General features: G+C 43.9%; 1 protein-coding gene across 2 annotated transcripts in view; it reads right to left on the bottom strand.

Moving 5' to 3' along the window:
• Pld5 (phospholipase D family member 5) overlaps positions 1-14539 on the bottom strand; it is a 327098-nt gene that overhangs the window by 262212 nt on the left and 50347 nt on the right. The window contains exon 1 of one of the 2 annotated variants that reach the window (XM_051147947.1): positions 4084-4266. The exons of the other annotated variant lie outside the window; for it this stretch is intronic. Within the exon in view, the coding sequence (XP_051003904.1) occupies positions 4084-4086 (3 nt within the window). The 5' untranslated portion in view covers positions 4087-4266. Of the gene's footprint in view, positions 1-4083; positions 4267-14539 lie in introns of those variants that run through there. 2 annotated transcript variants of the gene reach the window in all.

Genomic DNA, 14539 nt, shown 5'->3' on the forward strand with positions numbered 1-14539 from the left:
GAAGGGTACTCTCATATTTTCCTTTCTTTACTAATATCTTTAATTTATTAATCAATCACTCACAGAACCTTCTATGTAAAAGGCACTACAGTTATCAGTTACCTGAATAGTATTTTTTTTCTCCCAGTCATTTTATGCCGAATCCTGATCTGCAGTATGGTAATAACATAATGTGGGCATTTGGGGGGAGGCAATGAGGTCATATGCCATCAGCCATATGAATGAGGCAGGTGACTTTATAAAGAAGCTCAGAGAATAAGCTAGCCCCTTTCACCTTCTGATGGCCAGAGCATATTATCTATGAATCATCACCAGACACTAAGGTACAGGCAATGTGACCTTGGACTTGTGGCCCCTGGAAGGGGAAGAAATGAATTTGTGTTGCTCATAAGGAACCCAGGGAAAGGTATTTTGTTGTAACAACCCAAAGAGACTATGGCAGGGACCCTGACTAGTGATGCCCGAGTTACAAGGGGCCCCTTCCTTCACTTTTCTCATGCCACTTGCTTCACATGGCGACCTTTGCTTCTTTTCACACTCTGTCTGCACAGTGGTTAACATGGAGAAATGTCTTTTTTTACATCATAGCCTGCTTTGGTTTCCTTTTCACGTCTCCTAGCAATCCTAATTGGCTGATACTTTGGACAGGTTGGATACAGTTTGTCCCAAAGGCTTTGTGTGTTGGATTCCCGGGGTAGCGTGTGAGGAAGCAAGGCTTGCATGGAAGTCCTTTGGTCTCTGAAAGCCTTAAGGGATCGAGGTAGTTCCTGCAGGACCCTTGAATTAGACCTCGAAAGAATAATTTACTATAAAAGCCGAGGCTGGTGGTAATAGCTCTCAACCTTCCTGCCTGGCAATGCAGCCTCTCACTCTCACATTCACTTCTGTCCCTATGGTGGTGTTCAGGTCTATAACAGACATGAGCTGATGTCTGTGTCCTCAAACCTCCAGATTGGGAGCTAAATAAGCATCCTTTCTTTACAAAGTTAACCTGTGTGGGTTTTTTTAATAGAAATTTTTAAAATTTAAGTAATTTATTCAGATTACACCTCAATTGTTATCACCTCAATTGTATCTTCCCATTCCCCCCTCTTCCCTTCTTTCATCCTGTACCTCTCCCCTAGGTCTGTGACAGAGGGGGACCTCCTCCCTCACCATATGATCACAGCCTATCAGGTCTTATGCTGCTGGCCTGCTTGCTCTTCCTCTGAGTGCCACCAGGTCTCCCCACCAAGGGGAAGTAGTCAAATGTGTGTGGGTTTTTTTTTTTCCTTTTTCTTTTTGTTTTTAGCTATTTTATTACATGAACCAAACCAGACAAATGCAACACACAAATGACAGGAAATTCAAACAGCTGACATTGGGAACAGAGGAGAAGTGTCAACAATGAGTTCAATCGCAGAAGGTTCCAGAACTTAGATGCCAAGGGCTTCTCCTCCTACAGTATGACAAGACTGCATGGTGACTAGAAGTTCTGAAATGGGGACATGGTTCAGTTAGCAAAGTGACAGTCATGCAATCATGTGGGTCCATGTAAACACCACGTATGTTCATTTGAAACTCCTAGTGCTAAGGCAAGAGAGACAGGGTGATACTTGGAGCTCGCTGGCCAGTCAGCCTATCTAAACAGTTAGCTCTAGGTTAGGTAAGAGACCCTGTGTCAAAAACAAGGATGAAGAAAGGTAGAGATTAAGACAGACAATCCACACAAGTCCAAACAAACACGTGCGCATGCGCACACACCACACACACACACACACACAATATAAAAGCAAAGACTAGCTAGCTGTGTGTCCATACAAAAGCTCCTCGGTGTGCCTTCCATCGACATAAGTATAAATAAAATATACCCTTACAGATAAAGATAAAAATGACTAAGCATATAATTGCAAACTACTGTTTGGGGTCATCCACACATTTCCTTTGCCTTGGAATAACTTCAAATTGTGTGCAAACAAGGAGGATGAATTTAATTATTCACATTTCCTTTACATTTCTAAATAAAACAAAAGGAACTAGAGGCCAGCTGCCTGGCAGGACTGGTTATTTGCTATACTGCACAGCAAGCCCCAACATGCTTCCCATTCTAATAAGGTCAAGGAGAGCATTCTAAGCAGTGTCTGCTCTCTGGGAACTAGGAAAACGGATCAGGTTTTGCATGGGGAGAAGCCTGATTGGTTTCCTTCCCTCCTGGGGAAAAAACAAACAAACAAACAAACAAACAAACAAATCTTCACGAGGAACTAATTTTCTCTTCCAATCAAAGGCTGCCTCACCCCCAACTCATAGTTTTGGTCAAGAAATGGAATAACTGCTTAGATTGTCTTTCTTGTAAGCACTGTCACTCTGGAGTCTGTCATCCAGAAAATCCTACATGGACCAGGTTTAACTGGGGGAATTCTTTCTGAACTTCTCAATTGTAACTATTCAACATACCCAGTGGATGGCTAGACGCAAGCATCTTGACTTTCCAACCCGTACCACACCTTTCTCCCAACATTCAAGGTTCAGTCAGCTGCCAGGAACCTGCATTCCTTCACTCAGCAAGCTTACCACTGCAGTTCACGAATCTCAGCCCCCCACTTCTTTCTCACCTTACCTATGAACTGTCAAGACTGGCCTTGTGTGTTATGTCTGCACCTATATGCCCAGTGAGCTGGCAGGGCACTTGCTACAGTTCTGCCTGGTCCTCGGTAATCCCCAAAGGAATGTTCTCAGGGGGAAGAGGAAAGGAAAATCGCCATGCTTCAGGAATTTAAGCAGAACACACCAAAACCCAGAGTCCCTTTTCCTCCCCAGGCTGGGAATACTGCTGATGGGGAGGGAAAGGATGAGGCTTACTCGTCTCAACAGGTCAAAGAAGCTGCTAAAATGTTTACAAGGGCAAATGGCAGCGGATGTCCACAAGGGAGTAGACATCTTGGCCTTGTCAGTGCAGCTTTATTTCTTGAATCTGCATGCTTAGGAGCGACCTAGGGACTGAGCAAGGAACAGGGGACAGAAGGGAAGTGAGGAATCTCTGCTTCTCAGTTGCTTTTCTCTGTTTTTTCAGAATAGTTGGGAAGACAACTGAAAATCCCAACCCTCCATCAGTACTCTCTTCATTCATCTGGCTTATAAACAGAATAATTATTTCCCACACATCGTCTGTGCATGTGAGATAAGTATATTTCAGGCATCCCTTCTACGTAATTATAGTTTTTGTTTTCTTTTAAATGTTATATAATCTTGCTATTGCCAACATCTTTTCATTCTTTAAAGGAAACACTTAAAGCCTTCACTGTTAATGTCAATTCATCTTCCACTTTGTCCCCCCTGTGTCAAGGATCACAATGACTGGGAAGCAGTTGAAAAAAGCCACAAAGACAGCAGACCATGGAATAGCCTCTAACCACATCCCCTGTGAATGCTAAGACCTTGTGTTTATGGTAAGGTACACTTCACTCTGACAATGCCTGTAGTGAATTGAACTAACTTCACACAAAGCTTTCCTTGACCTCTCAAGGCTCCTGTTGCTATCACCTGCATACAACAGTCTTGAAAAGAAAAATCACTCAGAAGTTTCCTCCAGTACTGTGGCGTGTCTGCAGGAAGAGTGCAAGGCTCACAGAACACTGACATCTCAAGAGGCAAAAAAGAAAGCTGGCTTAGTACAGAGAGTCTGCGCCCCCATGAAAACACTGAGCAGACAACCCATCAGTTCTTTGAAGAGTCACATGGAAATTAAAGCTATTTTCAGAGCTAAAAGTGTACTCAGGCACAGTATTAGGACAGGGCAGAGATTTCAGGTCATCACAGAAACGTCCCTCTGTGGCAGAGGCCAGCAAGTGCTTCTTATTAATTATTATTAATTATAAGGCACAGTTACCCATTACCCCTGGCATGAAAGGTGTCATATAAGAAAAAGAAAATCAGGCTCTGGTGTGAAAGGTGTCCTTTCCCCTCTAGTGATAACCTGACTGTGTCCCAGAGCTCAAGTGACTGTTTACTCTCAGGCTGCCAATAGCCATGGTCCCCAACAGCCGCTAATAATCCTTCCCCAGGTTACAAATGAAGGCTGGAGAAAACTCCCAAGAGCCTTACCATTGCGATGCGATCCTCCCGCCTTTCAGATTGTAGCTGCCCCAGCTGGTGCTTCCCAGGGCCACCAGTGCCTTCCGAGGCAGAGCAGGTCTCATGGAGTGCAAATGTATTGCCACCGATTGTATTTCAGTCCCCCAATTGCTGGCCTGAATGCTCTGGCAATCGGCCAGCCCAAGCGCGAAGGGAGAGGGCTGCAGCTCCTGCTCTCAGCATTTCCCGTGGAATATGCTCTGAGAACCACGGGCCCCTCGTTTAGCATTTTAGCAAACCCGGAGGGCTGCCGCGCACTCAAATCACATTTCTTTGGCTTTTCCTCTTCACTTGAGAACTGCCGTGCAGCTTCCTGGAGTGAAATTACAGCACCAGCTCACACTGACCCGGGAGATGAGAGATGCAGGCACTCCATGTGCAGATGGCCACAAGCCACCAACCTGAGCACAAACAACTTGCTTCCTAATGAGAGAAAAAGAGAAGCCCACCTAGACAGAGGAGTGAGGAAGAGGAACCAGGCTGCGGAGCACTCGGTGGCTACAGCCTCTGGGACTTATGCAAAACCGGAAGAATTGATTCTGTGAGGCTGTCAGGTCTGGACAGGTGGGAAGGAAAGTTTTACGCGGCGATTGTGTATCTTCTAAAATAAACTCGAACTTCTTCCAACGCGAGGCTTTCTTTCCTGAAAGGCATTCATTTCGCCTATGGTATCAAACCAACATAATATGTGTTGACTCTATTTTATTGTTTGAGTGTTTCATCTCAAGAGGATCAAATCACTACTCTAGCACTTAGCAGGGATGGCACCTCTGAGTTCAGCTTGTAACAGTTTACACAAGTAAAAATCTGTGCTTATGCTCAAATCGCTTGCCTGCCTTCCCTTCCCCTCCTGCAAGTTCTAAAGAGCCACCTAACTACGCTTGTCACTCCCAGCACAGAATCTATGCTATTAGAACTATTTACTAGAGGAGTTTTCTAGGCCTTCACTGAGTTCCTTTCATAATTGCTTTTTCTCGGAAGAGGGGATGAGATGAGAGCCATACCCAAGCTTTGTGAATACATGGCTTGGGCTGAGCCCTCAAGTTTCTATCTAACTATCCCTAGTCCCAGGTTCTGAAGCTTCTAACCTCCACACAATCGAATTGGCAAGCCGGGATCTTAAAGACTTCAGCTTCCAGCCTTCACTTGCTAATATAAGCCTAGGATGTTTTCAGTCTCCAAGACTTAATGCTGAATAAGCTCACCCTGTTTAGTTCTTTCCGAACTCTGGCTGGCTGGTTCAACTCAGCGGTCTGGCTCAAACTCCTCCAAGCTGACAGATTCAAACTGGCCTCTTTCAGCTTCTGACTGAACTGCTCTGCTTGGAAAAACTGCCTCTGAACTCCATGAACTAAAATGCACTGACTGCACAAACTGAATGGACCTGCACAAACTCAACTGATCTGCGTGGAACCCAGTTCCCTTTCCTGGCCTGTTCTAGTGAGAGTTGGGTGTATCCTATCTCTGACTCATTCTGTCAAATCTTTCTCTGATTCATCACTTTGTCTGCCCCTCAATTAGATGTCACTTTTAAACATGCCTGCTTCCTTCCATAAACTAATCTTACTTGGAATTAAAAGTGTGTACTAAGGGCGTGCCTGCCTTCCAGACAGATCATACTGTAATCCAGAGTGTGTCTGCACTCCACCAGGATCACACAGACCTAGAAGGTTTGGATGTCATCCCTTGCCAGAGCAACTGTGCTGCTGGATTAAAATTCCTCTACATCTTTCCCGTTTTGGTTTAAGATAAGAACTCTATAACACAGTTAACTATTACAACAGAAACAATTATTAATCCCTTAATCTTAACAGTCTGAATGTCCTTATGAAGATCAGTTGATGCAATGACCCCTTTAACTGCAGTTTAAATCCAGCACCCACATAAAATGCCAGGCACAGTAACATGTGACTATGATATAAGAACTGAGACTCAAAAAAAAAAAAAAAAAAAAAAAAGAACTGAGACTCAGTGGCAGGTGGGTCCCTGGAGCTGGCTGGTCAGCCAGTCTAGCCATGTCTCAAAAACATAAGATGGAGAAATGTTTGAGGAAGGCATTCCCATGTCTAAATCTGGCTTCCTCATGGACCTACATGGGTGAGCTGACCTACAACCACATGCACACACATCACAGCCCTTCCACCCAGGTACCCAGAGGTGACAGACTCACTTCTCATTAGATCTAGAATGACCAGGGGTAAGTTCCAGCACAGTGAAGCTCTTCTCTCAGAATACTGCTGTTCCTTGAGTAACCAATAGAAGAAAAGCCAAGGACTGAAATTCATGCTAATGGCCAAGGAATGTGAGCTTGTGGAGGAGCCTGTGGCATTCGTCAGCCTAGATGGCATCTAGAAGTAGCCAATTCAACACTCTGCTCTTCTTGGGCAGGAGTCATTCAGAATAGAGGAGCTGGCGAGGAGGACAAATATGGTACCCAGAGGAGATTGTATCTGGACAAGATGCTGCTTGGTGCTTGTGTTCTAAACACATCCTGGGTGCTTATAATACCTGCTGCAAAGTACCACTCTGAAGTTTCAGAAAGTCAGGTGTTTTCCCAAGCCGGGATGACGCACGTGGCCTACTTTGGGCTATCACTGAATCCCCTCCTTGAGGACACACCGGTGCACAGCCTCAGCTCTTCCATATCTGCTCTTCTCCAGTAACCCTTGTTCTCGGGAACAATGGATGTCCCCAGTACAGCATTAGGGAAGCACCATCTTTTCTTCTGTTGGTTATTCAAGGGGCAGCAGTATTCTTTCCACCTTCCGTCAGGTGCCTCTGATGGCTTCAACCATGACATGCTTTCCCACCAGTGTGACAGGCACAGGTCTACCAATCATGCATTTAATCACACATTAATTTTTTCTTGCTGGAAGTGGCCTCTTACATGCTTAGCAACTATTCTATCCTGTACCCCTGGCCTCTGTTTAAAATTTTCAAAGTTGATCCTTACTGGTTTAACACACACCAAGATTATTCTCCATGCTGGTTAGGACCCCACACAAGGGCACTTCCTGAAACTTCCTCTCCTATCACACCCCTACAGGCATCTTATATTTAGTTGCAAAGAGCTCTTCACAGCTCCCTTAAAATACTGTGCTCAGTCTTGGTGCTGCTCTCCACGAGGAATGGTTTTGTACAACTGTCCCCACAGACATCCCTGCTCAATCTCCACTGTCTTTGCCATCTCTCTTCTTCCTCCCCAGGGACCAAATGACAGACTGAAGGCAGAAAGTACACTAAATCTCAATGTGTACATACTGTCCCCATGGCCTTGTCAAATCTCCACACAAACATGAGTAGATTTAGGATCAGCACCCTGTCTGTATGACTGAGAAATGTTCACACTGTGTATTGGTCCTTTTTTTTTTTTTTTTTTTTTTTCCTTTAGAAAGCAGCTTTTGGGAGCTGGAGAGATGGCTTAGCAGTTAAGAGCACTGGCTGCTCTTCCAGAGGTCCTGAGTTCAATTCTCAGCAACCACATGGTAGCCTATAACCATCTGTAATAGGATCTGATTCTCTCTTATGGCTTGCATTAAGACAGAACATTTATATACATAAAAATATACAAATAAATATTTTTCATAAGTAAAGCTTTAAAAAGAGAAAGAGGCTTTTGTTTTTCCCTGGTAAGAGATGATGGAAAATTCCATGTTCCAGATATCAGCAGCAAGAAAAATTTTAATTTTTAAAGAGAGAAGTAGAAAAAAATACATAATTTTCTATAAATCAGAAGTTTGTACATTTTCATTAAAATGAGTGTGGATATCCAAGAGGCCAGCCTTTTCCCCACAGCCCTGGAATCACATCCTCCCACACATCCAAACAGATGGACCATCCACTTGGAATAATGAAATGCCTCAGACTGACAGTGTAGAAGACCCAGGGGAGAGCTGCTGTGAATGTGGGGGGACACCCTACACAAGATGCTATAGTCTCCCTCTTGCCTTGTTCCTCAACACTCACAGGGCAGGAGGAGGTGTAACAAGGCCACGTGTCCTTATAAAAGAGCCCAACAGAGTCCTCTTGTTCCTCTGGCCATGAGCACATATTTTGTCTTCTAGGCAGTAAAGACCAAGTCTTCCCTCATTAGAAGCCTGAGCGGCCAGGGTTTTTACCTCACACGTCCCGGCCTCTAACACCATGAACCATGAACGCCCATAGCCTGTAATTCACCTAACTGATGTCATCTGCTATCCAAACAATGACAAAATGTGTATTAGTAGTACCTATTTCATTTAGTGTTTTCTTATAGTCAAGTCTTATCTTTTAAATGAAAGCTTTATTGCACCTTTAAAAGGTGTTTAAAATATATTTGAGAAGCCTAACAAAAAAAATCATTACCTCTCCATGGAATACTCGCTATTTACCAGTTCAATATTTTAGAGTGTTGGTCTTTTGTTGATGGACATTTTACTACATGTTTTAGCACATAGTGACAAGATGGAGCCTTCTACAGTTCGGATGACACCCGCTCAAACCAGGGCTCTCCTGTGGGCAAGAATGTAGAGGAAATGAAGAACATAAAACTTTAAGTTATTCCCCAGCAGCAGTCCCACATCAGATCAGATCTGGGAGAAGAAGAAGGTGAAGATGAAACAAGGAAGAAGAAGGAGGAGCAGGAAGAGGAAGCGGATCAGGAGGAGAAAAAGAAAGGAAGAAGAGGAGCAGGAGGAGGAGCAAGAGAAGGAGGAGGAACAGGAGGAGGAGGAGCAGGAGGAGGAGGAGGAGGATTTCCTGAAACCACTCCCAAGGTTGCCAGGAATTCGCAAGTATGAAAATAAGGGTGTGGGGAAAACACATTTCAGCTTCTTAGGAACATATTTACATTGATATAAATCAGTTTATCTCTTCTCAGATACAAAAATTAAACATGAAAGCTTCTAACCTGGCCAAAGTAGGGAAGAAGTTAAGGAGGCACGTAAACTGTTGGCAAGGCAGTGTTTTGTGGGCCTGAGACCTTCAGAAAACAAGGGCTCTGTGTTCAGGGAGATATGTAAATTACACATAGATGGCTCTGCAGACCATCTCAATCCCAGGGGTCACTTTCCAGTTTCACCCAGTCAGATCGGCTGTGTACCTGGCCCCTTCCACCACAAGAGGGAGCTGTGACATGTAAGGGTAGTGTAACCGAATGGCATTTACTACCAGTGGCAACCCTAGCAACACCTCTCTCCCCCCCATAAAGTGATACCTCTGTTACTGTCTCTGATACTGATACATACTTCAGAGCTGGGTGTGACACCACAGGCTTATAATCCCAATGCTTGTCATCCCAGCACTTGAGAGGCAGGAGTTGTAAGTAAGATCAAGAATTTAACACGAGTCTTGGCTACACAGTGAGTGTGAGGCTAGCCTGGGCTCCATCAAGCCTTACCTCAGACAAAATAAAACATAAAGCTTCAGAAGCTGTGCCCCAACTGATATACTCAGGTGTGCAAAAAGCGCAACTCTTGCTTTAATCCTCTTCTATCTACTTTAATACCAGAAAGCATAAATCACCTGAAAGTTTATTTAAATCATGATCCAGATACACTTTATGCTTGATTTTTTAAAAAACTAATTATTGCAATTGGATGGAACTCATTGGACTGATTTTTTTTAAAAGCATGGATTAAAAGCAGTCTGTAATTTATCTTCCACTTACTAATTCTTTAGGCATAAATGATTAATCCAAGCACACAAAGTCTTCCATGACACACTTCCAGAATGTTCAGTGATGGTAAATAAATGAGCAGTTTAACGATGTGAACTCTGCTTATTAACCTTTGGTCAATGTCACATTGGTGCCTGTCCCTTGCTTCAGCTCTTTAGTACATCCAGAGCACCAGCAAAGTTTACTTCTTTTGCCTCTGAAGAAGTCAACACAAGTCCATTTAGAAAAACAAAAACAAAAAGCAAACAACAAACAACAGAAATAAAACAAATGATTAAGCCTCATTTTATAGGCAATGAAGTTGTGCTCACTCATAATCTCAAACCATAGTGGTTGTACTCATGGGGAGCTTGGTCCTCAAATCAATATATGAGCTAATATGATGTGGTTGTTTTGCATAGCTTTATGTACTGTCTTCACAGCAATGCCACTACCAGATCCACAAAGTAGAAAAATCACACCATAAGAGCCTCAGGGGATGCCTGAAGATGGTCTCTCAGCTCCAGCTTGGTTTTTTGTTTTTTGTTTTATGAAACAAGGTCTCTCTGTGTAGCCCTGTCTATCTTGAACTCACTTTGTAGACCAGGCTGGTCTTGAACTCATAAAGATCCACTTGCCTCTGCCTCCCAAGTACTAGGATTAAAGGCATTAGCCACCACCACCTGGCCACCACCACCTAGCTTTCCTGGCTACCCACAGAGACCAGATATATGCATGGGATCAGAGGCCAGGTGCCACCATACAACCATGTTCTGAGGTAGGACTCTGGGAGTCTAGGAATTCTAAATTTGCACTGTCCTTCCAGATTGTTCTGAAGGAGCAGCAGGAAATGGGGCTGGGGATATTTTATTTAAGACTGTGTCAACTTGATTTATAAATTTCATATACTTATACATGAAGTTTTGTCATGGCCCTACCAGTGTTGGATGGACTTTGCTCTCTTTTCTCCTTACTTCCTGTTTCATCAAAGACATTCCTTGGTTCAGGAAGTCAATAACTCCCAGCTGGGTTTCTACAGGCGTGAGAAGTACACAGGGGACCTCTAGGCAAGGCTTGATAGCTAGTGCCTGCAAATGGTCATCTAAATTTAAGTTTACATTAATTCTGATTAAATGACATTTAAAACTCAGTCCCATAAGGCACAGGGCCTGAATCTCAAGATCTGACTTGACACCCCAGGATGGTGGCTGCACTGGAGAGTGAACCTTCAGAACTCTAGCATCACTTCAGGATGCTCTGTTGGGCACAAGTGTTGTGCAGAACTTTAAGAATCAGTGTAAGATCTGGGAAGGTGGAAACATTTCCACAGCAGGTGCACAGGCCAGCAGATAGGTAGGCTTGCACATCAAAATCACGGCCTATGGCATCATGATGGTTGAAAGTGGTGGCATTTGCTTGATGATGGCCCATGAAACTGGCCACTTGAGAGACGGGCACATTAGTTAGTTTCTGCTCTGTTGTCAGCATGGCAGAATTAGTTCCTAATTGTTAAAAGAGAGGACCTTGGGGCTGGTGAGGTGGCAGAGTACATAAAGTCTCTTGCCACCAGACCTTACTAAGTTTTATCACTGGACCCACCTAGTGAAAGTGAAAGCCAACTCCTGCAAGCTGTCCTGTGACCTCCATACGTGTACCACAGAACACACACATGCACACTACAGATATATTCACAGCCCATTGCACACATACCACGCAGGAATGCACACACCTACCTACACCACATTCATATATGCTCAAACACATCCTGTATATCACACACCCATGCATACACTTGAATACTCACACACACAGTGCATACACACACACACACACACACACACACACACACACACACACACACACACACACACCCCTCACATGTGATGGGCTAAAAAAGGAGTCTGCTTACCCATAAAGAACCTACTTCTAAATACGATTTTCAGTTATATTGGTGAGCATAACTAATCCCAATATTTATCTTCATTCAAGGCCTAGCCTTACTCCCATGGATCATGCCCACTTAAATTTAAGGTTGATAGGCACTGTGGTGTTTACAATAGATATTTAGTGATGGGGTTAGGGTGGTGGCTCAGTGGGTAGGAGGGCTTGCTGCACAAACATGAGAACCCAAGTTCGAATCCCCGGCACCCACAGAAAACGTCAGGTGTAAGTATGCTATGCCTGTAATAGCGGTCGGTGCTGTGAGGGTGGGTACAGGAGAATCCCGAGGCTCGGCAGGCTTCTAGCCTGGGTCCAGGCTGTCCCTGAGATGACATCTCAAAGGAATAAGATGGAGAATGATTGAACAGGACACCTGATGTCCTCCTCTGGCCCTGTGTGTTCATGGGCACGTGTATAGATACACACAGGTGTGTACACCCCTCCCCAGTCACGGTTCCCTTTCTGTGGCCCGCATATTATAGAATCTGCTGCAGCATACCCTACCACAGCTCCAGCAGAGTCCCAGCATGCAGAAGGCCTTCTCCTCCTGTGGAACAAATGAATAGAAATCTCACTGAGCCACCACCCTAACCCCATCACTAAATATCTATTGTAAACACCACGGTGCTTTATGCTTTATGCTGTTTATGCTGGATTCGGACATTAGCATCCGTTCCTCACCCTCCTGCCTCATTGTCGGGGGCTACAAGCTTTCCTCTGACCTCCACACAGGTATGGGAGGGTTGCTTTCCTCTCTCTTAGACATTGGACCAGGCTGAAACTTCTGAAACAATGGGAAAAATAAACCTTTCTTCATTTACGATGATGTACCCTAGGTACTTGTTACAGGAGCACGGATCTAAGGCGTGCTGCTGAGTCATATGCTTTAAAATTATGCACTTTGAGCCAGGCAGTGGTAGATCACACCTTTAATCCCAGCACTCGGGAGGCAGAGACAGGTGGATCTCTGAGTTTAGAGCTAGTCTGGTCGGCAGTGTGAGTTCCAGGACATCCAGAGATACATAGAGAATGCCTGTCTCAAAAAAAAAAAAAAAAAAGTACTTTTTAAGTTATGCAAGTTTCACCTCAATAATAATAATTATTGATGTCCTGAATCTGTCAGAATGCTGACTTTACTTTCAGGACACACCCAAACCCTGGTCACTTTACCTCTTTGTTACACAAGACATGGCTAGTATTGCCTCCCTTTTAGGTGACTACAAGGTAGTGACCATTCTGGAATTTGGATTTCTGTTAGAAACACAAAAAATATTATAAAAATATGCTTTTGTTTTAATCCCAGGTGTGGGTATATGGGGCTGTTTTACAGCAGCTGACTATGATTTGCCTCATTTGCAGACAGTTTCTGCCATAGTGTGACTTTTGGAATTCTGTGGACTTTTCAGAGTATATATAAAAGCTAGGACCCCAATGATGGGTTGTTGGTTGGTTGTCGGTTTGTAGTTTGTTACATAGTCATGTCGCAGAAGAAACACAAAATTAGAAACAAGAAATTAGATATCCTGACAGCAAAGATGAAACTCGCATCAGTGAGCCGACTCCCCTAATCAGGAGGGAGTAATGTAACGATAAAGTTAGGCAGGGATCTCTTTCCTCTCCTACTCATCTTTTTTTCTTTTTTAACTAGTGTTCTGGGGTTGAATGGGTAGAGAAGGGTGGAAGAAAGGAGAACCCATAAAGTAGTGAACACTGATTACACTATGACATGCTCCAGTTGCTCGCCTCCGCTCTCCTTATGATGGGCTCTCAGCACAGAATCCAGCTGGCTCGGGCACTGGTCTATTTGAACCCTAGGGTGGCATCTCACCTTTCTCAAGAGCGAAAGCTAAAGTTTCAAAGACAGTCCCAAGTCCCACCATGATGGCACCATCCAGTCTCCTAGGAGCCACCTGGGTACTCCACCTCGTCCACTTTTATTCTTTGATTTGTTTTCTCCCAAACAGCCTCTCGTGCCTCTCTGTAGACCAGAAATGCAGAAACACTCATCTAGCCTGGATGCCTTTCTTCCTGAAAAATCTCTCAGCTAAGTCTTGTATCTCTTTCAAGTCTTCGCTCAAATCTCCCCTTGTCAAAGGAGCTTATGTTGACGGACCCATTTTGTACTACAAAGCACCCTTATATTACAGTAACTCTGATTTTCCTTTAACTATTCTAATTTTATCTTTCCCCATCTCATGCTGGTCTTCTAATGCAATAGAATGCTTGCCTCCCCTTATTAGAGTAATACATTGCTTAGATCTCCTTGTTAGAGTAGATATTGATTTTTACCCTTCTTGTTAGAGTGCAGCCTTCATGAATAGGAGTCTCTTTGTCTGTTTCGTCCCTTAACATATCCTAGGCGAACAAAACAGTACTTGACATCAATACAAGATATTTGGTGAAATATATCGAACTTCAAAATATAAAAACCCACCCTAAAGATATTAACTCAACTAATAGTAATTGAAAGAAAATTAGGAATAACATGAAATTAAACATAGGTTCAAAGGAGACTCATCTTTGCAAAAGGAACCTGAAGCCTGCATTTAAAAAAGAGAGCACGGGGCAGTAGCTTAGTGGGTACTGTATGTATGTGCCTATCATATGTAAGGTTCTGGGTCCTAGCAACACACACACACACACACACACACACACACACACACACACATACACATACACACACATGCACCACACACACATGTGAGACACACACACACACACACACACACATGTGCGACAAACACACACGCACCACACACACATGTGAGACACACACACACACACACACACACACACACACACACACACACATACACACATACACATACACACACATGTGCGACAAACACA

This window comes from Acomys russatus, chromosome 6 (genome assembly GCF_903995435.1).
Source record: "Acomys russatus chromosome 6, mAcoRus1.1, whole genome shotgun sequence".
NCBI classification, from domain to species: Eukaryota; Metazoa; Chordata; class Mammalia; order Rodentia; family Muridae; genus Acomys; species Acomys russatus.